This window comes from Helianthus annuus, chromosome 4 (genome assembly GCF_002127325.2).
Source record: "Helianthus annuus cultivar XRQ/B chromosome 4, HanXRQr2.0-SUNRISE, whole genome shotgun sequence".
Lineage (NCBI taxonomy): Eukaryota > Viridiplantae > Streptophyta > Magnoliopsida > Asterales > Asteraceae > Helianthus > Helianthus annuus.
In genome coordinates this window covers 56,038,299-56,062,478 of record NC_035436.2, presented here as the reverse complement: position 1 = coordinate 56,062,478, position 24,180 = coordinate 56,038,299, and the positions used below count along the sequence as shown (strand labels likewise).

Here is a 24,180-nt window from a genome sequence, read left to right as displayed (position 1 = left end):
ATTGGAAAAATTTATGTTTAATATAATATTAAAAACAACAAAATATATATTAGAGAAATCAGCCGAGCCAAACAATTCAAACAGTCGGCCAAGCCATTGGAAGCGTCGACGAAGCCATCGGAGGAAGCGTCGGCAAGCCGTTGGAAGCGTCTCGGAGCCAAAACTTTTAGGAAGAGATGATGCGTCAGCGAAACACAAAGCCGGACGCAAGCCATGGAGTCATGCGTCTGTGGACACTTGAACATTGTCGGACACGTGTGGGACACGTGTCAGCTTGAACGAAAACATGATGGACGGCCGCTTCCGAACCTAGGGAGGAGCTTCCAAAGACGCAGGAACGTGACAAATTTGTAAATGCACTTGATCAACAGACATTTTGGTAATTTTCACATAATAAAAAGAACAACACATCTGCATGTTCAGTTTTAAGACTTAAGTTGAGTTCTTCATTTTCTACTCAAGTTTTTATCTAAATTATAAAAGCTTTTTTTAGTTACCGGACAATCGAGACGAAACCATAATTTGTAAATCTATATTTAAATCAGAAAAGGGTTTGTTTGGATACCTTAAACGCCAAACGTAGCTAACCGGACACCAAATACTAGAGTTTCGGATGATCAAACGCCGCAATGGTTGTGGCTTGTTGTGTCGATGATCACCGGAACGAATCGATCAACTTTTTACTCGCGTTTCTAAGATGTGGTATTCAAAAGAATAAACTGATGATAATCGGGTCGCGACTCAAACTGCGGTGAAGGTCATGACGGAGTAGCTAGGCGACGGAGCTATACGGACAATGGAGTGCAGCTGCTCGTGATCGGAGAACCCAAGTGACCAGACCGGTGGCGGCGAACGAAAGTGTGACGATTACAAAACAATAGTTGGAGAGATTCAGATTCATATGGGGAGTTTGAAAAGCTTTAAACGTGTTGAAGTCGGCGATAAGACTACAAGGTATGGTGATGGACCATCCTTGGAGGATGATCCGCCACGTAGGCGCCACGTCACATTCCTCCCTAAGATGGTCCATCCTCCAAAACTAGAGGGCATGGTAGGATGGTCCTAGTCATAGTCCTCCACCACTTTTTATGTTTTTTTTATTTTTTTTAGTATTCTATTTTTTTTAACATTTAACAAATATACTAACAAAATATTTTCATTAATATTAAACCGACATTACATAAACATAAAAAAAACATAAACTTAAAAAAAAACCAAAGACTTAATAAAAACAAACATAGAGTTAAATAATTTGATGTTTTTTCATGATGTCGTGTTGTAATTTTTTCAACATCGAACGTTTCGGCTCGGGTTCGTCCTCGACATTCATCATCATTATTTCCCATTCCTTGAGCCGAATTTTTTCATCGGAAATTTGGATTTTCTCATTCGCCAATCGGACCTTCTCGCGTAACTTTTCTTCCGATTCACGACTTTTTTCTTCGACGCCCCGCTTCTTCGCCTTCGTCTTTTGGGCGGTGACGTCGTTGTACATTTTTAGGTGTTCCATAAACTCAACCATATTCATGTTCAGGTCCACCTTTTCCTTTTCTTTTCCCTTGGCCCGCTCCTTCTTTGTTTTGTCTCGGCCCGTTGGACGCTCCGGTTCACGTACGTTGTACTTGTCTTCGTCAAAGTCGGCGTCATCATTTAAGTTTATGTGACACCTCGCGTCCGATCCACCGGCGCTAAAACTACCCGTTTCCGATGTTTTTTGGCGTTTCGCCATCGCCACCTCGTTGGGAATAGGCCTATATTTTGGTTCGTCTTTTACAACCATCCACGCGCGAACGTGAGGAAAGTTGGTATTACCACTCTTGTCCTTATACTTTTCCAACGCCATTTTTGAACACATCCTCGTCGTTCCACCCGCTACGACGGTCACTTGTATATAATTTATTATATTCCTCGCAAAACCTATTGATAGACGAGTTCATTTTCCGCCACTTTGAGGAGACCGAGTCGACATCTCGATACGGGCCTTGGTCCCTCAAGACGAGAAACTTGGCCAATACCTTGGACCAAAACCCCTCACCCGATTGATTATTACCTATAAAAAACAAACAAAATATATAAAGTGTTAACATAATAATATAAAAAAAAAAAAACTTTAACAAAAAAAAAAAAATTAAAACTTTAAACCTAATAAACATAAAAACCAACTGTTAACAAAAAAAAAATTAAAACTTTAACAAAAAACCTACTGTTAACAAAAAAAATTAAAACTTTTAAAATTTTAAACTTTAAAAAAATTACGAACCTTTTGTCGGGTTGTCAGAAGTGCCAATGAAAGCCTTGGCTAAGGCTTCTTCTTCGATTGGTGTCCACTTAGTCGCCTTCGGTTTCGACGGTTGATCACCCACCACTTGCTTGCCTTTGTTTCGTTTTCCTTTCCCTTTAGGCGGTTGGGTTTCGGGAACAATCTCCACATCGTCTTCGGGTTCGGATTGGGTCGGGATCGGTTGAGGTTGAACGGGTGGTGTGGGGATCGGTTGAGGTTGAACGGGTGGGAAGTTCCAAGCACCCCGCATCATCATTTGTTGAAGGGCTTGATTTTGGGAGATTTGAGCGAATTGGTTTGGCGAGTGTTGGAATGAAGCAAACGCGTTCGATGAATATTGCGAGAATTGGTTCGGTTCTAGCGTCGGATAATATCCCGGAACCGAGAAAACATTAGGTTGGGTCGGATTGTTGGGAGTATTCGGGTTGTCCGGGTTGTTGAACGGATCCATGAAAAAGTGTAAAAAGGTTTATAGTGGAAGAAGGTTTATAAAATAGTGGAAGAAGGTTTATATATATTTGAGAAAGAAGGTTTATAGTGGAAGAAGGTTTATAAAAATTATGTGAGAAAGAGATGAAATTTTGGGGTTAATTTGGTGATTGAAAGTGAAAATGGAAGGTAAATATATATATTTAAAAAATTTGACCGTTTGGATTTATTCAAAATATGGAAATTCTTTATTTTTTTTATTTTTTTAACGGTCGAATAATTAATGTGGCCCCACTTTTTTGGTCCGTCTCCAACGACGAAGAACAGACGGAGAAGCCGCGACGTGCCGGGGGCGGCACGGTGTTTGGTGCGGCGCCGGAGTGCGACGGTGTGGGGACGTCCCCATACCGTGTAGCCTGAACCCCAAAAATCGTTTGGGTCTTTTGGAGAATTTGGAAATTTGATTTTTATTTCCAACAATACCAGACTCATCAAGATTTTAAATATCTTAACCAACAATTACTTATTTTGAATCATTTTTATTTTTATTAGTATCCTTATTAATTATTAATCTAAAATTTCTACAAACTAACATCTTTATCAATTCATTTCCTCATATCCTTTAATGGTATTTATATCCTTAATTTCCTGGTATTTACCTTCACTACTTAAGACTCCTAAGGTATTCGTCGATAATCAACATGACGATGAGAACAACAACGAGGATCAAACAACTACTGATAAAGAAGTTTTTGTTGACTTTGAAGGACAACAATGGCTTCAGAATTGTAGCATTGGGATACATGTCCTGAAAGTCCTTGGTAATGATGAGTTCCATGGCAATAAAAGCCAAGACAGGAGAAACCTGGAAAATTCAAGAAAGATGATGATATGATTTCTAAGAACCAAAATTATTATTACAAAAAATAATCACACATTTACTCGTATAAAATTTACTAATTAATTTAAGCTTCAGTTTAGATGTTTTAATTAGGGCATAATGTCTGTCTAAAGAAGGAAATACTAATTCCCTCTCTGCAGGTTCAAACACCTAATTCCAAAACTAAGTTTTTTTTTTTTTTTTTTTTTTTTTTTTTTTTTTTTTTTTTTTTTTTTTTAAGGCAAACTTCATTAAACACACCAAAAACGCACTATCTCCAAGGCGGAGATAGCCACGTCACTTACATTACAAGAAACTAACTGCCATTAATTTCCTAGCTACTGTTATTTCTATGATCAAAACTCCCAGTTAGTTAATCACTAATTAGTAGGGAAAAACAGTAAATAAAAAGTTGAACACACCCACCCTGACAGGAACTACTGAAACAAAATAAGAACAAAAGTGGAGAGTTGAAGAAATCAAAGGCCAGGAAATGAATGAAGAAAGAACACTTTGAAACATGTTACTAAAATAAAGCAAAAGTTTGTATACGCAGGTTTAGCCTTTAACTAATGCAAAGCCATTTGAGACCATCCCGCAATCCCTGATCAGATGTAAACAATATTAATCACCTATAGTTACAAATTTTACCCCATCAGGAAAGCGTATGTCCACCAATTCCTCATCTTACATATACACCTAGAACTCTGAACTGTAATACAAATACAGGCTAGAACATTGTCACGATCCGCCTAAATACAGAATTTTTTTAGCGAGTTCCTAAAGATTCCAGAACACTAAAGAAGCATCTAGGGCTGCCCGGAAGTTTCCGGAACAGCCAACAAGTTGCTGGAACATCTTGGCACAATCGGAAGACTCTAGATCAGCCAAGAATTCTCTAGAAACACCTTGAAAACACTTGATATTTTGCAAGAAGGCTCTAGAAATCAACTTATAAATATCCAAGATATTATGTGTAGAATTATCTAGATGGAATTCTCTAGAACTAGAAAGGACTAGTATAAATAGGATGATGGGGTCTCATTTGGAGATCACCCAAGAATATCACAAGTAAACACACTTGTACTTATAAACACACTCTTGTAAATCTTCTTGTAATCAATACAAAGTTGTTTCTTTGTATACACAATTTGCAACCATCACTTGAATCACTCAAAACACTACATCGTTGGGGCACATAGCTTAACTTAGATCAAGTCTAAGTTGCTACACGTGAGTTAAAAGTTTACTCCGTGACAACATGGTGGCTTAAAAGATAAAGTAGCATGAAATGCGAAAAAAAAAAAAACTCCATCAATCATTAACTCTAAATATGATGGCATATCTTTGAAAAAGTGTTATATTTCAGCCAGGTGCCTTTCTACCAAAAACAATCAATCACCAAAAAGGAAATTAAATTTTCATCGTAACGCAAATCCTACAAAACTTTCTAAACTGAGTTACGCTCACTCATTGCACTACCAGGATATATGTTGGCTGTAACTAAGCTAGCTAACCACTAGGGGTGCAAATGTGCCGAGCCGATCCCGAGGTTGACTAGGCTAGAGCTCGATTAACTATGAGGGCTCGGGCTTGGATCGTTTGTATTTTCTCAAGCTCGAGTTCGGCTCGTTTATTGTCTATTAATTAATATATTAAATAAAAATAACATAAATAATAGACTTTCTAGGCTCGCGAGCTCGATAAGTGAAGCTCGGGCTCGTTTACTAAATAAGCTTATTTTTAGGTTCGAGGTCGGCTTGTAAACAAGTTTGAATAAGCTCGGCTCGTTTACACTGAGGCTCGATAAGGCTCGACGAGCCTAACGAGCTTCACATGCGAGGCTAGAGCTCGGGCTCGATAAACAAACGAGCTTTATTTTAGACTCAAGCTCGGCTCGGGCTTGATAAGGCTCGACTCGTATCGATTAATTAGGTTATTAACTACAGCAAAAACTAATTATGTTATTAACTGCATTGTAACTACATATATAAAACTGAAATCAACCATAAAACACTAGTGTTACACATAATTAATACAACAATTGAAATTAATCAATCAATCTCAAAAGTGTAGATCCAAAAATTAATTAGGTTATTAACTACAGCAAAAACTAATTATGTTATTAACTGCATTATTATAACTGAAAATCACATCCAAAAAGACCTTCGGCATAAGAATTTTAACAACAATTCAACTGAAATCAATCAATCTCAAGTCAAAATCCCTAGAAACCTACTGAATCACACAGATGTAGGAATAATTAACCACAAAACATATTAAAACTTACAGGATGGTTTTTAAGAAAAGCGTGGAGCCTTTGCCACAGTGATGGTTGTTTCTTCCGGTTGTCGTCTCCTGGAGAAGCAGCGGCGTGGATTTTCTGAATGAAGAAGATAATCAAACATAATGAATATCAGTTTGAGATAGTAATTAATTGAGGAAGGAAGAAGGATTGTGAAGTTTACCAGAGGAGCAAATCTGTTGATCAGCTGCTGTGGTTTCACACATAGAGATCGATTCTTCATGGTGAACAGAGAGGGAGTTTTGAAATTGACGTAGAGCATAGGTTTGGAGAGCTTGAGAGAGATCGCCATGGATGGATTAGGTGTAAGTAATACACACCTTAGTTAGTTAGTTATATAACAGGGGTGGGGTGGGATGGGCGGGAAATTTTGTTACTACAACAAACAAACAGAATAAAATTTGTTATTGCTGCTCCACGTGGTACCCTTTGATTGGTAACCACCTCTCCACACCATGCACGTCGCCGAGAAAACAATTTTTGAGAAAAAAGGGATTTAAAACACAACTAAAAGAAAAATATATAGAATGTAAAAAAAAATAACAAATAAGTAGAAACGTCACTTATATATTTTTTTTCTTTTTATATAAACTAAACATAAATTTATCTAAACGCATCAATCGAGAATTAGGTCAGAACCGGAATCCGATAGGAATCAGGTAAGACCCAATTTGGTACAACTGGACCCGGGGTCTACATGTATAGATGGGTGTGTAATTCACCTGGTTAGGGTCGAGTCCGGTCCAGTTCCTACATGAAGGTTTAGGTTTGATTACACCACTTATTTAACACTTAAACACTTACTAAAACGCAAAACGGTCAAACCTCTCAACTTTCAAGTAAACCAACGATGGCAAACAAGGAAAAAGCTGGTGTGTTACTCGAAACCAAAAAAAAAAATCCCAAGATTTGGACCCACTACGACTTATGTCTTATGTTAGTCGGTAGACCACACCCAGATGGCTCGTTCATATACTGTGGGAAGTTCCTCAAAGCCGTGACGAACTCAAAAAACATACAGTTAAACATGTTCATGCCAAAAACAACTAATAACAAAAGGGGAAGCATCCGTGAAACTAAAACTAGATAGTTAAATTGTTTAAGTTTAATTTTTGGGTTATAAAATGTTTAAGGTTAATTTTTAAGTGTTTGAATAATGTTAATGTTAAGTGTTGAATAATGTTAATTTTAAGTTTTAAAATGTCTAACTGTAGCCAATGATCTCTAGATCAAGTGGTGGAAGACTTGCATTTCTTTTGAGAGATGCAGGTTCAACTCCCACTTGGTGCAGATTGAGGCATTGATGGACAATGATAGGAGACCTAGGGAAACCTGGGTTCGATCGATTCTTGAGCCAAACGGGTTTTACCGATAATTTCACCGTCGTGCCTACGGGCGGGTGAGTTACTGGTTTTCCCCGTAATTGGTGGTGGACTCAGGCTATTCCCGGAGTACTTCGTTTGGTCCAGTGGATGCCCCGAGAGTGCTCGGGATTGATTCTATTGGCCGTTCAAAAAAAATGTCTAATTGTAAGTGTAAGGTCTCTATAATCTGCAAAAACGCGAATCACAACTTCAAAATCCATTCGTGAATGGCAAGAGTGGTAACGATCAAACACACTAAAATGTAAATACAAAATCTCTGTTTATTACTATGAAATATTGTTTTGAGATGCACACTACAAAACACACACTTCACGTTAACAAACTCCAAAAAAAAAAAAAAAAAAAAAATAGCCAATAACACCTATTTATAGACATACACGCTAAATCCGCTAAAACATTAAACTCGCTTTGAGTAATTAAGTTTGCCATGTAATAGCAAATTGCATTATAACCTAGTAGCATCTTCGTGGTAGGATAAAGCTTACGACCATTAGGTCATCGGTTCGATTCCCACAAAGGGGGGGGGGGGGTTCCCAGGTAGGAACTGATTTTTTAAAACATATTTACAAACAGGTAGGAACTAGCGAGTGCAATCGGTTCTGAATCGGGTATGGTTTCCACCGGGTAGGACTCGGAACCGGTTCCAGGTCAGGTCATGAACCGTTTTTTTTGTGCATCTCTATCTATATACCTATATTTTTTTGAACGACCAACAAGCCTGACCATCTAGGTAACCCAACGGCAAAAAGCCACCCACGCACATGAACGCAGACATGAGAAACATTGCTTACCTGGCCCACTATAGAAAAATCCACCACTTGAGTTCCCTCTATGGTAAAACCTTTGGTCCAACCCAAAGTTTTTTGCTCTAGAAGATGAAACTCGAACTCATGACCTTCACTTTGAAAAGCAATAATAATGTCAATGAACGAGAACATCATCCGCTGCAAAATCATATCTTATACCAACCTTTTCAAGAGCAACAATTTAATGAAGCAAGGAAAATAATATACCTAAGCATAAAAGATAAGGTTAAATAACAATAATGGAAACACGATAAAGAAATTGTTGAGCAAATAATAATTAAATTCACATAATGACAAATAAAAAAAAGAGTTATGCTTTTTTCTCCCTCATGGGCAAATAATAACTACAATCTGAAGTCCGCGCTATACGCGCGGCATGCAGTTGAGATATAAATAATGCGAAAACAAAAAAATGTAAAGCTGATAGAAATAACTTAATTAATAAAAATAAATGTAAAAGTGGTAATAATGTAGAAATATAAGTATTGGTAAAGATGTTTGTAGGATCGGAGAGAAAATATGTATTTTTAATGTATTTGTAGGATCGGAGAGAAAATATGTATTTTTAGTGTATTTGTAGAAATTTAATGTGGCAGCTAACTCACTATGCACGTTTATGAATGCTTTTATGTAACACCCTACACGTTTTGATCATGAATACGCAGCGGAAAATACGTACCATAAAATTTCTTTCTTTATAACATTTCTTTAAACTTGAAAACCATTTAAAAACAACTTCTTTAGAAGGATTACATCATTTACCCTTCATTTGTGTACCAAATTACTTTCCGTGTTTTGACCCGTTTGATTCTACCTTGCACTTTTCGTTACTTTTGAACTGTAAACAACATACTACAACGTTCTTTCCCATTTACTTACCTTTCTCGATCAATCCTACATGACTCCTAACCTTCATACAATAGACTTTAATTATGTACTAAGAAGTGAGGTTCCGGAAATCACTTACTTTATGCGTTCGTGTTCGTATTCGTATTCGCTTCCTTGCCTCCTCTTGACACGTTAGCCTTTCATGCTTGAGTCCATCTCGACATGATCCCTATACTTTCATGTCATCGCAATCACATTCTTGTTAGCATACATGATTATACATATTAACGATCATATCAAATGCATATTTCGCATTTGACTTTCATTAGTCAATTCTAACAAGCATAAAACATATACCCAAAATCACATCATTTCAAACTCATATAATTCATCATGTCATCCCATATAACATATATTGATATAACACATACCATATGACTTTCTATAATCTTACAATTGTGACAACAAGTCTAGCATGCTTTCTATGCGCAGTTGACTTTCACAAGTCAACCGTTTAACATATCAACTTTCGACTTAACCTCATATATTCGTGTCATCTTATTAGGCTGTACTAATGACAGTATATACATTTCATACTCATGATGTAATATGCTTACAACCACTTGATCACCTAATTATATTCACATATACATTCACATACACATACTTTCATATGCTAATACTTTCATTGTCTCACATTTGACAACCACATACAAGGTTAGTCTATTTAACATAATCACAACATCATCCTTTACTAGTAAGGTCATAAGCTATATATTTAGCACACATTTACTTCTTCATCGCAATTAAGTAATTAATGAAACACATGGCGAGCATCACCATTCAAGCACAATGTACAAGCTCCTAATGCATAATCTTGAACAAAACATTGATTCAACCCCAATTATTGTACGAGTTCCATCTAAAGTACATCCTTCAAGTTACTCCACTACTAATCTCATCATTATCATATTTCATTCATATGTGTCAAGCCATTTCCTACAATCTTACATCCTAACTTCACTTAGACATTTCATCATACACTTGGTGTACAATGCACACAGTACAAGTATTTTATGCATAATCTTACTAGCTCATATCAAGATCATCAAATTTTACTAATTTCACATAACTTTCATTCTAAATCAAGTTCATTTAACAATAATCTACAACATCCAACTTCATATATATCAAAACTATACTCGATTTAGCACATGCAACATCATCATCTTCATAACATTATTTCTACAAGTGGGTTTTCATTAAACATCAAAATAATCAGAAATTCGAGCATGATTCATGTTTCATGAGATGATTCTAATTCATTATCATTCTAATTTCACACAAACTCACGGATTAAACACAACCCATTTCATCAATGATCATCAAATCTCAAATTACAACTTACCACACGTTTGTTAGGTTGAGATGATGATAATTCTTCATTCATGCAAGAGATTAGCTTCCATTTTCACCATCAATTTCTTCAATTTATGAGGCTTTGGGGAAGAACCCCCCCTTTTCTTCTATTTGTGTCGACACACACAAAAACACACACATAATCTCCTTCACATTCTATTTAGTTGCAAACTTCAATCCAAATTCTCCCTTTTAGTCCCTAAACTTTGCCATTCTTTCTTATTTATCACAAACTTCATTCCCCACTATTTAACCCATGATTTAGTTATGTTGTTTATAACTTGTTAACCCACTCCATGCCATAAAACTAGGGAACTCATTCACAAATTATTCGTATCAAAACCTAGTTGATTTATTTCATGCTATAGCTTCTGGAAACATATGGCGAATATAAATAATCGAATTTTGGGGCGTTGCATTTTATCACTTTGCATTGGTGATGGTCTTACAAAGAACATATACATGTATGTGGGCCTTACTTGAAACCAACAAAATATTATTGATTCTTTGAATCAAGAAATAGATTCTAACTTGTATGTCATCATTGAACATGCAGATCTTCTTAAGATAGCTTTCAAGAGTTTCAAAAGCCCATTTGAATTGAAAGTCTTAAAACGGATTTTACATGGCTAAATTATAAAAAAAGTGCAAATATGAATTTTGAAATTATATTCAGACGCAACAACAGTGGGGGGCTTTCTAGATGACGCCGGGAACCTAACTATCATTCGCTGGAATAATATTCAGACGAAGAAGCCTACTCTGGCAAATTTTTAAAACATGGTATTCAAATCAAAACTGATATTTCCTTTTCGTTCCAATAAGATAGATTGATTATAAAGTGATAGGGATTGTGCAATGATGGGTGGTCGACTTGTGGTGGCGGGTTGTAAATGGATGATTGGCTGGTGGTGGTGACGGGTGATCGACGAAGAATGATTTTGTGTCAAGGGTTTCAGGTGCGGCAGGGGTTTCAGGTGGGAGGTTGTGGCGAGGGTTTGGTGGTGGGTTGGTTGGTGGATACTTATGGTGGTGGTGGGTGAAGGTTGTATGGGTGGTGGTTTTGTGCTGGCATGGGAGGGGGTGGTGGTGTGAGCAGTGGTAGTGGAGGTCTGGTGGCAGTGGAAGGCTTGTGGGGTGGTGGCAGTGAAGGTGGGTCTTGTGGTGGTGATAAGGATGAGGTGTTTTAGGGAGAGATAGAAAGATGAGAGTAAATTGACAAAATTACCCTCATGTGCAAGTCACATGACTAGATTTAACAAAAAAATCTAACTGGGTTAGGGTTAAAGGACAAAACGTGCAACAAAATTCCATATAAAGAGCAAAACCTGTCAATATTCATTGAAAATGCCACCGCCTGAAAAGGGTATCAAGATAAAGGACAAAACGTGTAATTTTTCCTATTTTTAATAATGTTCATCTAATATGTAGTTTAGGGATGGTGAGATTGCCTTCCATGTTGCATTTACACATTATCTTATTTTGTACGGTGTAAATTCTCTATTGTAGGTACGCTTTTAAATTGTATAAAGCTTGTTGACGTAAACTCTTTATGAAGTAGGTAAATTTTTGAAGTGAACACTTTTCTAAGATTACTAGTTAATATTAATCCAACTTTTTTTCCCTGTTTGTCCATTAGACAATTCGACTAGAATGCTATGAATATTGTTCCGGGTATGTGGATTTTTAGGCACAAAAAGAAAACTGATGGGACTCTTGAAAGATTCAAGGCTCGATTGTTTGTGATGGTCGATCTTAACAAATCGGAGTTGATTGCGGGTAAACTTTTAGCCCCATTGTTAAACCGGCTACCATTAGAATTGCCCTCTCTTTGGCATTGTCAAAATATGGCCAATACATCAACTTGATGTAAAAAAACGCTTTCCAACATAGCCACCTAAATGAAACGGTTTTCATGCACCAACCTATGGGCTTCCGAGATCCGAATTTTCCTAATCATGTGTGCCTCCTCAAAAAGTCTCTCTACAGTCTTAAACAAGCACCAAGGGCATGGTACCAACGGTTCGCTGATTTTTTTTCTAAGATGGGTTTTCAACATAGCCAATACGACCATTCCTTATTCATCTTCTAACAAGGAACACATATGGCTTTCATTTTATTATATGTGGATGACATTCTCTTGATCACATCCACGGATATTTTACGTGACCGATTCATGGCTCTTCTCTCTAAAGAATTCGACATGACCGATTTCTGACCACTTACTTACTTTCATGGATTTATGTAACAAGAACCAAAAATCCTCTCTTTCTTTCACAAGAGAAATATGCTCGGGAAATTCTTGAACGAGCCGGCCTTACGGATTGCAACCCGACTGCCAACCCTATTGATACGCAAAATAAATGGAGTGACACTCATGGTACGCCCGTAGAAAACATCACCGGATACCGAAGCTTCGCTATAGCATTACAACATCTCACCTTTACACGACCCGATATCTCCTACGCGGTCCAACAAGTATGTCTTCATATGCATGATCCAAAGACTACTCATTTGAATGCTTTAAAAAGGATTATGAGACATATAAAAGGCACTATCACACATGGCTTACACCTTCAACCATCCCCAACTTCTTCTCTCGTAGCCTTCATGGACGCGGATTTGGGAGGGCGTCTCGACACCTGCCAGTCAACCTCTGGGTATTGCGTATACATGGGTGACAATTTACTTTCATGGTCTTCGAAACGCCAACCCACTTTGTCCCGTTCGAGCGCCGAGGCGGAATACCGGGGCGTTGCAAATGTAGTTTCCGACATATGTTGGCTCCGAAGTTTATTACTTGAACTACATCATCCACTTGACTGAGCCACGCTGGTTTACTGAGATAATGATAGCGCCATCTACTTAGCCGGCAATCCAGTCCAACAGCAACGTACAAAGCACATCGAAATGGACATACATTTCGTTCGCGAGAAGGTCACCAAAGGTAATGTTCGGGTTCTTCATGTTCCCTCACGATATCAAATAGCCGGCATTTTCACCAAAGGCTTGCCAAAAGTTCTATTCGACAATTTTCGTAACAGTCTCAACATTCACTATCCTCCCGTTTTGACTGCAGGGAAATATTAGAATAGAGCTTGACATTTGGCAAAATACGTATCCTAAATTGTATCTTTATATTTATTGTAATTAGCACAATACGTATCCTAAGTTGGCAAACCGTGAACTAACGAACGACTTGAGAATATTAAAATGTAAAATAGTCTGTTGCTAATTATATATTCTTATGTTCCCCTTAATTTTAACTGTTTTTTAGATTGATCTTGACCATTCAAATTGTCTAACTTTTAATCTGGACCTTTTAAATTCATTTTTTTTCTTCTTGAAGCAGCAGTTTAAGGAGGTTTACGCTCTTTCTCAGCGGTTACCATCCCACTCTCCTGCTCTTTCTCCTATTTCCTTACAAGCAACTGTGATTTAGACTTTCATCTTACATATTGAATTTTGAAACCTTATTCTACATCCACTCTCCCAAGAAGCCAGAAGTCGTTGTGTAATCGCGTCACTTTTTGAAATCTATGGGAACTTCAAAGTCAGATGCCACTGTCAGGCTTTCAATATTCTAATCAAGATGTGCAACCATGCTCCAAGTCTAATTCTTTTTGATCGTCATCTTTGTTTGATCCAGATCCAGATCCAGAATTGTTATGTGTATATTGTTACTTGACAAATTTGTTTGTTTGTTTATATGTGTATCTGTTTCGATTATGCCATTAGTGAATGTAGATTGTTGAGATGGCTGCTGGTCTCTGTTATTATGTGTTTTGAAATCAATGATGTTGCATCATGCTCATGCTGGATAAATTGTCTAGGGAATCATTTTCAGTCTTTTAATTTTGTTTATCTTTTCTAATTTGGGTTCTTTGAGGTTGCTTTTGATAAAAGAACTTTTAAAAGGAAAGAAAATTCCATTATTTATAACGAGAGAAATATATGAATCAAATGAAACAAGATTTCCAGATGAGCTGGGTAAGGTTTCTATTCAATACATAATGACTGAAGCTAATTTTGGTTGGTTAATCCGATCAGTTCATCGATGGTCGGCAAGTATGATGGTCCTAATGATGATCCTACATGTATTTCGTGTATATCTCACGGTGGATTTAAAAAACCGCGCGAATTAACTTGGGTTACAGGTGTGGTTCTGGCTGTATTGACTGCATCATTTGGTGTAACTGGTTATTCTTTACCCTGGGACCAAATTGGTTATTGGGCAGTGAAAATTGTAACAGGTGTACCTGACGCTATTCCTGTAATAGGATCACCTTTGGTAGAATTATTGCGCGGAAGTGATTTGTTCATTTGGAATCTGAGTTCTTCTACTTCATTTTTATTTACTTATTTTATTGATTTTGATTTATTTAATATGGATATTTTTCCCTCTCTTTTTTTATATTATTCCTTAAGTATCGATCATAGAAGAAAACTTCTGCTTCATTTCGATTAAGCTTCCTTCCTATCGATTAAGCTTCCTTCCTATTAAGCTGGAAAGTTTTCTCAGATACAAGAAAATGATTCAAGAAAATGATTCAGTTCCAGAGCTAAAGATCGTAGTTCTCGAACGAACAACCGAAAAGATTCTGGAGCATCCTCAGGAGTCGGTATTCTTCCTCCAAAGATTTTGTATTTGAATATTCATTTTTTTGATTTTCATTTCGAAAAGGTACTTTTGGAACACCAATAGGCATTAAATGAAATAAAAAAGATCACAGACATGTCTATTTCACCGAGCCTCTCTCCGAGAGAAAAGAGAAAAAATCCATTGGATTTAAAACTTATTTTTCGGTAAATCAATTACGAAATTTTTTTCTAGAATCCCTAATCGATTCTACCGAGAGGCCACAATTGCCGCGCAGGAAACTCACTTTATCAACAGAAGGGAAATTAAGAGTTTGTTCAGAAAGTTATTTGTTTTAAAGCTACATGAATGAATTTGAGATATTGAGAAGTTATTGTTGGTGTTTAATCATTACAATTAATGGCTTAGATGATCTTTATACTCTTCAGGTATTTACAATTCTTGTTGGTGTATGTATTTACATATTATACCAGTCATATTTATGTCAGTTTTTTACATAAAACTCTTATTTAGTCTTTTTATTCTCCAAGAGATCTAATTCTAGCCTATTTTTTTTTGTAACACCTTTAAAGTTAATGGGATTCTTGCAGATATGAGTAACTTCACTATTGACCTTAAGGTGCAGCGTGCAAAGGAAATACCTCTTGACAAGGTAGGCCTTTTGGCCAAATATTTTTCATTTTCACTATATATATATATATATATATATATATATATATATATATATATATATATATATATATTATATATAGGATAAGGATCATTACAGAACACTAATTATTGCGAGAACAAAAAGAACAACTCTAAATCACTAAATTTTGGGATATAAGGTTCATATTTCTTAAATGTTATGTTTCCTACATTCATATTTGTATTAGATCTACATAAAAAAATCATATATTTTTTCCTACGCATAGTCTACATACATGTAGGTAATTTAACCTACATATAACCTACATGTGTGTAGGTTATTTAAAAACCGAAGATTTTTCATATTTTGATTTAAATTCTAGTGTGGGAAACAATAAATCTTACATTTATAACATTTTCATTTACCTTTTAGGTTTTTAGGATTAAAAAAATGAGTGATTCATTTTGTTCTGCGTGTTCTCGCAATATTTAGTGTTCTGCATAGAATCTTCCCATATATATATATATATATATGTAGCTATCATATTATTTTATTTCCCTCTCATTCTAATGAATATCTTCATTCTTTTTTTGACCTAATGTGTTTTACTTCTATTATATATACAAAGTATATATAGCTGATTAGGAGGGAGGAGATGCACCATATAATCCAAGCACATTGTTAGTGGTTTTAAAAATTTCAACAATCATGTTGTCTTAGTTGATACCAATACGGGTCATGTTGTTACAACAGGACTCAAATTATCAATAAAACTAGACGTTGTGGCTCTAGAAGGTGATTTCAGCAATGAAGATGATGATGAAGGGTGGCTCTAGAGCTCTCGGGCGTTACAACTCCGTCACAAGTTCACAAATACCCGTTTAGATGGTTTTCCTAACGTATCCTCCTATTGTCAACAGTTAAAGATATTGTCTGATCAGTTAGCCAACGTCGGAGCTCCGGTCGATAACACACAATTAGTACTCCAACTGATCTCCGGGCTAAACGAGCAATACGATGATATTGCTACGATTATTCAGCAACAAGACCCATTGCCATCCCGGTTATTGGACACGGCAACCAAACCTTACCTCCCCCCTCCCCCCCCCCCCTCCCCCGGCCTTAACAACGTCCTTTATGCCCCTAAACTCATCAAAAACTTAATCTTTGTTCGTCGGTTCACCACCGACAACTTTGTTTCTGTTGAAGCTGAATAGTTATATTGGAAGTTGTATATTTTGACCCATCTCTAAACTTCATAAAAAGGTAACTTGTAATTTTTTCTATTGCAAAAGGATCCAATTTACTAAACATGCAACTTATTTACAAAATATTCCATGTTTAGGTTTGATGACAGGAGAGGGTGTTGCAAAACCGAAGTAAGTCACTCGCCAAGAAGGTATGTCTACATACTAATTGAATAGTTTCCTTTTGTATGTCCCATAATCTGATTGATCTATTTTTCCATAAATGGGTCAAGCATGCTACTTGTATCTTTTTCCCCCTCACCTATAGGATGAAAACACAAAAAACTTAATTGCTTTTATTCCATCTACTACATATCTATGCATTTTGCCAGAAATTGTGGGATTTGTTTCTGGTGTTGCCACAACTTTGTTAGGGGCATGAATTAGTTTCTCAAAAATTTTAATTTTTTTTTCTTTTCAATTGTTATTAACTTATTATTATTCATCTAGGATTATTTCTTTTGCGCCAATTTTATCACTTAGCAAAGAAGCTCTCTCTAATGGCTAACTAAGTGTTGCTATTTGGTGAAGTGATAGTGTGGCTAAAAAAGGAGCATCCTAATAAAGGTATAAAAAGATTTCCAATATTTTAAATTGTGGTCACAGTTGATAATTATAAAACATTTTATGATATATATATATTTTTTCATTCTCTTCCTTAAATTATCAAAATTTCCCCCTAATGTCAGAGTTTAATTTGGAGAAGTTTGATCTTTATGTATAACAATTATATTTTATATGTATAATTTAGAGAAACACATTTTCTCATGTTATTAAGGTAAAGTACTCTACCATCAAACAGGTATAAAACGGAGGTTGCAATTAATGGTTCACATCTGATGATCGATTCATTTATGCAGGAAAAAAAAGTCAAGCCGGCATAAACTAAACAATCCAAATTAGATATATGACAAGTTCAGGATTAGGATCAAATACAAAGGATCCTAATTGTAAGAAGTGTAAGAAGGATTTATAGAGTGACAAGTGTCCAATAACCTAAAAAAACCTACTACACAAAAAAACCTCACTACAAAAAAAAAAAAAAAAAAAAAACCTTAAACATCCACCACCACCAAAAACCTAACCCCCCCCCCACACACACACACATCACCCACCCCAATTTTTTTTTTTTTTTTCCCGAGGGAGGTGGAGGGTGGGGGTTTAGGTTTTTGGGTGGTGGTGGGGGTGGGGGTGGGTGTTTAGTTTTTTTAGATTTTTTTTTAGGTTTTTGGGGGGTGGGGTGGGGGGGGGGGGGTTAGGTTTTTGGGGGGTGGGGGTGGGGGGTGGGGGGAGGTTAGGTTTTTTGGGGGTTTTTTTGGTGAGGTATAGTTTTTTTTTTTGCCGGGGGGGGGGGGGGTGGGGGGGTGGGGGTGGGGGGTGGGTGTTTAGGTTTTTGGTGGTGATGTAGTGGGTTTAGTTTTAGGTTATTGGACACTTGTCACTCTATAAATCCTTCTTACACTTCTTACAATTAGAAGCCTTTGTAGAATAACTTGACCCGACAAGTTCATATGCGAAAATGTAAAGAATATTGCTATGCATATTGGGTACAACTTATGGAGTCGAATGTACAATAGACACAACATTGGCAATATACAATTGGATTTATATTGGGTTTAATTTGCCTACATTTAATACATATTTTTTGGGCGTAAAAATATTAATTTTGGGAAGATTGAAAAAATTCAAGGTTTGACATTTTGGTCAAAGTGAACAAAAAATCAATAAAAGTCATAGGTGGATTAATTTAACCCATGGATACGTACATAGGGGAGAACAACCAACAGGTCAAAACGGGTAATCTTGAATATGGGTCCAAACGGGTCACCTTAATGTTGGTCAATTTCATGGTCTTTGCATGAACCCATCTTTGGAGGTATAGTTTAGTCATTTAGAAGCTTTCCCATTATTATCAAAATCCCTGGTCATGTTTTATATTAGGGGTGGCAATTCATGACATGTTTGTTTAGAATACAAACAATAAAAGACTTATGTCATTATACCATTAATATGCCCGTCCACCGGACGTGTATAAAATTAGTTAACATAAGGATAAGGTAGTTTATTATTATTATTATTATTATTATTATTATTATTATTATTATTATTATTATTATTCATGTGTTTTTTATTTATTAGGGTAGGGATATGGTAAAAAGTGTTTAAAGTGTGAGAAAGGTAAGAAGTGTTTTAAACCATTGGATATTTGATTTAATGGTTGAGATCAATAAGGTATAAAAATGTAAATTGTGTTTTAATTAGAGGGATCTTATGTAAAATTGAAGGGAAATGGTGTCTTTTTCAATGTTTCAAATATGGTAACCGTATCCTACACAACCAAAAACACCTACATTCACTCCTTTTTTCCTTAAATATCGGAATTAAGGACCAAGATCTAAATCGGAAGCCTCTTTGTTTTATATAAGATTCAAGGCGTGGTGTTTTACGTTTAGAAGAACTGTAATCAGATTCATGGCGTGGTGTTTTAAAACATCTGGATAAATTGACTATGATTCAAGTCATGGTGTTTTATCTGGAATCCAGAAAACATTGTATTGTGATTACATCCATGGTATTTTAACATCTAGACAATCAATACAAAACATTCCCAGATTTTAAAACACCATGACTATGATTCAAGTCATGGTCTTTTATCTGGAGACATTGTTCATGGCGTGGTGTTTTAAACATCTGGAGACATTGACTATGATTCAAGTCATGGTGTTTTATCTGGAATCCAAAAAATATTGTATTGTGATTACATCCATGGTGTATTAACATCTGGACAATCAATACAAAACATTCCCAGATTTTAAAACACCATGACTATGATTCAAATCATGGTGTTTTATCTGGAGACATTGTTCATGACGTGGTGTTTTAAACATCTGGAGACATTGTTCCTGGTGTGGTGTTTTAAACATCTGGAGACATTGACTATGATTCAAGTCATGGTATTTTATCTGGAATTCAAAAAACATTGTATTGCAATTTAAAGATGATGAAAAGAAGATATGAACAATATATGATTAAAAGATGTTGCGATTAAAAGATGATGAAGAAGATAAAACAATCAGATGTATAAAATCGTAAAAACAAATATGTTTCCTAAAAATTTCTTCTAAAATAGTTAACACATGATCTCATTTCCTTTAATTGACTTTAACTACCATTAGGAGTAAATTACATTATTACCCTTATTCATTAATATAATTGATGGACACATGTCAACACCAGATTATTTCTTACATTTCGTACACTTTGGACACTTTTTACAGGATCCTTTACCATTATTATTATTATTCATGTTGACTTAAGCTAGGAAATAAATTTGGGAAGAATAATAAGTTGTTTTTTTTAATATTTTGAATAGATTAATATCAAACTGTTATTAAATTAAAAAAATTAATATAAATAAGTAAATGTGTATATTTTGTTTAATTAAAGTTATTTTTTTTGAACAACTTTCATTTAACAAAAAGCTACTGGCAAATTGCTGGAGCCCAACATGAAACAAACATTACAAAACAAAATTACACCAGTCTTTTCAATCTAAGTTTGAGTAAGTCTATCAATTCCTAATCCAAAGATAACTCAACGCCTTGATGTTTTCTTTTATCTTGTTAGTGTTCACAGTCTTATTTTGAAAACCCACCTCGTTTCTAACTTGCCAAATACACCATGCCGCAATGAAGATAACCGCTTGATGTTTTTTTTTGTTCTTTTTGTTTTATGTCATAAGCTTGGAAATTTAATAATGAACCAAACAACACAAATAAAGCTATCATAAATCTGATCTAAAATGTAACGAGGTTGTAGGATTCTCGTTTAGATAAACTATGAAAACTCGTTTCATCAAATTGACATTTTTAATGTACGGATCTCTAAAGATTTATGTGTACACATTTGGATCTTCTCTACCCATAGTCGGAGATTTAAATTTGTTATTTTATGGCTCCGAAACTGTTACTATTATATTGTTGTTATTATATTGTACTAATATTTTAAATAAAACTCTAAATGTGAATTCCAAACATGGACGTGGCTCTCTATGTGATATCGAACATGTTGGAAATTTTGCGAAAAAAGCATTTTTCACAAATATAAAAAAATGATTTTTTTTTCTATTTTGGACTAGAAATAAATAAAATAAAATGAGCGGGTTTTATATATTTATTTGTGATTTTGTGTTCTATGACGGAAGAACTTCGCAACGAACTAAACCACGTCCAAAACGAAGCTAAGATGAATGAGATATCGATACTCAAAGTTCGGTGTTTGAAACTTGAATGCTGAAAAAAATGGGAAAGTGGCACCTTATCCCACATCGGATGAGAGATGGAACTTAAAGGGGTATTTAAGTGGGAACCCTCCGTCCTTATTGTTTCATGGAAGCACTCACTAGTGTACTCGCGAAGGGTGCTGCACCTAACTCGCACACGCGCGCGCGCGTGGCGTGGGCGATGAGGCGCAATGTGGCGCTTTGATGGCGCACTTTGCACTGCGCGCGAGTACACATGGCATGGAGGCGCGCGGTTGCGCATGGTGCATGGGGCCTGATGTGACATGTGCGGCGCACCAGGTGAGCCAATACGGCGCGACTGTTTGGCGTGCTCGTATAGGTTCACAGGTGACGTGGCGCACGCGCGCATGGACCTGAGTCAGTGAGGCGCACGCGCATGGCAGTGAGCCAAAAGGACGCACCGTGCATGAGTGTACAGACTTGCGCGCGCGCGCACCAGTGTATCTTTCGCGCGCGCGCGCACAGAAGCTTTCAGCAGCAGTTAATGCTGTACAGTTACGATTCAGCATTCGAAACTGACGAAGTTAATGCGTTTGACTGAGAATTTAATGACGAATTAAGGTGCTCTAAAGACGTTTAATGTAGTTTAATTCTCCCATTAAATTCGTTTTTCAATTTCTTCAAGTCCAGCTAGTATAAATAGGGTGGTACCCCTGTTGAAGAACTACAAAAAAAAAAAAAAAACCCATAGCATTACAATCCTCTCTCTACATGATTCTTCTCTCATCTTCAAGAATCAAGGTACTCGTTCGGGTTGGAGTCAAGACCGGCAGTGCAACTGCTTCGGGCTGTTGTATCCTGGAAACAAACATGTTCTCCTGGGAGACACACGAAATTTGTTTTAAGGGGTCCGTGTCTAACACGATCCTCAGCCAAGAACCTGTTTTCTTTTTGTAATTCAGTTCTTGTTTTCTATTATTTCAGTTGTTATAGTAGTATTTTTAGCTTTCTCTATTTCAGTTGTATCCAAGTTAATAATAAAAAGAATTTTATTTATTTTTAGACGAACGGATTCCTACAATCTTAAAACAAATTTTTTAAAACACCGTTCGTGTAGAATCACAAACATTTTCTGCTGTGAATTCGAACCAGTTTTGAATTCATACAGTTGTGTTTTAAAAAACAGATTTTTTTCTCTGTTTTGATTCAAAGGAGCATCTTTGTCAAAACAGAACTCTGTTCTTCTACTCCTTCTTCGTCTTTGGGTTCTAAGATCTTCTCTTGTAGTCTTCAAAGTTGGACTTAGAAGCTACGAGGCTGATTTTGTTACTCATCGATTTTGTTAGTAAAATAATAAATCAGCACATTTATTATTCTAACAAATTTATTAACTTGGTTTTGTGGAATTTTTCAGAATGTCGACTGAAAATACCAACGTCAACGTTGTTGTCGGTACCCCTGCCAACACTGTGGGAGCGTCCACAGTGGCGAATCATGTTGAGCGACCCGAGAAGTTCTCGGGTCTCCACTTCAAAAGGTGGCAACAGAAGATGTTCTTCTATTTCACCACCATGAATCTTGCGAGGTTGTTGACTAAAACCGCTCCCCAACCTGCGGAAGGTGTAACACCTCAAAATTTTGCGTCCAATAATGTATTGACACGTGTCATAAGTTTACACGTGGCATAAATACTAAATAAAGGACTAAAGTTGACAAACATTGAAAGTATGGAAATTCGAGGGTTAAAGATGTCAACGAGGGATAAATATACTGTACAGTAACCCTAATTGATGCTCGTACCTTCAAGCGAATAAATCATGGATCGTGCGGAAATAAATGCGGAAGAAAGTGAGAGATTACAAACTACAGGGGTTAAATGTGTCAACATGTTTAATTTATACATCTGAGTGACCCTTTGACAAACCCGAGGCTTTGTAACAGTAAATTACGCTCACTAGAATAGACGATATAACTAGTCCAAACGTCGAGTCAAACTTGCTTAGAAAAAGTCAACAGAATACTATTTTACGATTTTATGCATAATCAGTAATGTAGATAGTGTGTAACCTGTTTTAACACTCATGTAACATGATAATAAGTATATTAACTAGTCTAAGCTTGTTTGATCCGACCATTTACTGTTTAGACCCGGTTCGGAACCGAAAGTCGCAAAACTTTGACTTTTGCTTTGACTTCAGTTCTGACCCGTTATGGTATGAGTTAGATATGCCTTAGGACTCTCTTAGGACCAGGTTACATGTTGGTATAACCCTCTGTGACCGGTTCATGGTTTGTCCGAGTCTTTAGCACATTTCCGTTAAACGCCTAAAAGTTGATCATAACGCCCTTTTTACTTTAAAATGAGAATTTTGGACATGTGAAAGGACAATAACCTTAGTTACTGATTTCTAAGCATGTCCCTAAGATTTCACGTCAATCCGAGGTCTAGAATAGGAGTTATGCTAAATAGCGCAATTACGGAAACTTTAGTAATTAAACGGCGCATTTAGCATAAAGCCTATCTAAACCCAAATTTCGACACCAAACCTTTTACACCCTGATGTAAAATAATATTTTAAGAATTTTAAAGATTTTTAATTATTTTTAACCTGCTCATAACCTGCGGTTATGGCATCGGTTCGGTAATTACCGAATATACCCTTTTTGGACATAACTTGAGTTCTACAAGGTATTTTGACCCGATTCCAGTTGCTACTGATTTTAAATAATAAATAGAGTATTTTGGACTTTATAAACTGTTCGGAAAACTCAGATTTCCTGTAGAACTCAGAAACCTCTTTTATAATCTTTAAAGTGACCGAAATACCCCTACGGGGCATTTATTGGATTTAAACTCATTACGGGCAATATGGAAGGTATCCTACTGATACCACAACCTCTTTAGAGCATATTAACTTAGGAAACCTGTGTAGGACTCTCACGGTTACCCGTTACGCCTTTTGCGCGCACGGTTCGGCTTATGTAACTAGTTTACACAAACTAGCCGAAACGGGTCAAACCTTATCGTTTACACTTCAAAATCCAGAGTGTGGTTATTATACCCATATAAAACAGGTCTTCAAACTTGTTGGGTCCAAACCACATTCCATTCCCGGTTTTCGCCTT

The 24,180-nt window shown here is 36.3% G+C and overlaps 1 protein-coding gene across 2 annotated transcripts; it reads right to left on the bottom strand.

The window, feature by feature from the left end:
- Nucleotides 1-1,276: 1,276 nt before the first annotated feature.
- LOC110936658 lies at nt 1,277-8,488 on the bottom strand. 2 transcript variants are annotated; one of them, XM_022179073.2, is made up of 4 exons: nt 6,059-8,488; nt 5,881-5,973; nt 2,261-3,575; nt 1,277-2,050 (listed from the first exon to the last, which is right to left on the bottom strand). In XM_022179073.2, the coding sequence occupies exons 3-4, from the start codon at nt 2,730-2,732 to the stop codon at nt 1,824-1,826; spliced, it is 699 nt and encodes a 232-aa protein (XP_022034765.2). In that variant the 5' UTR covers nt 2,733-3,575; nt 5,881-5,973; nt 6,059-8,488; the 3' UTR covers nt 1,277-1,823. The 2 variants fall into 2 exon arrangements, with proteins under 2 accessions (XP_022034765.2, XP_022034764.1); XM_022179072.2 differs by lacking the exons at nt 5,881-5,973; nt 6,059-8,488 and adding an exon at nt 4,242-4,307.
- Between the last annotated feature and the right edge of the window lie 15,692 nt (nt 8,489-24,180).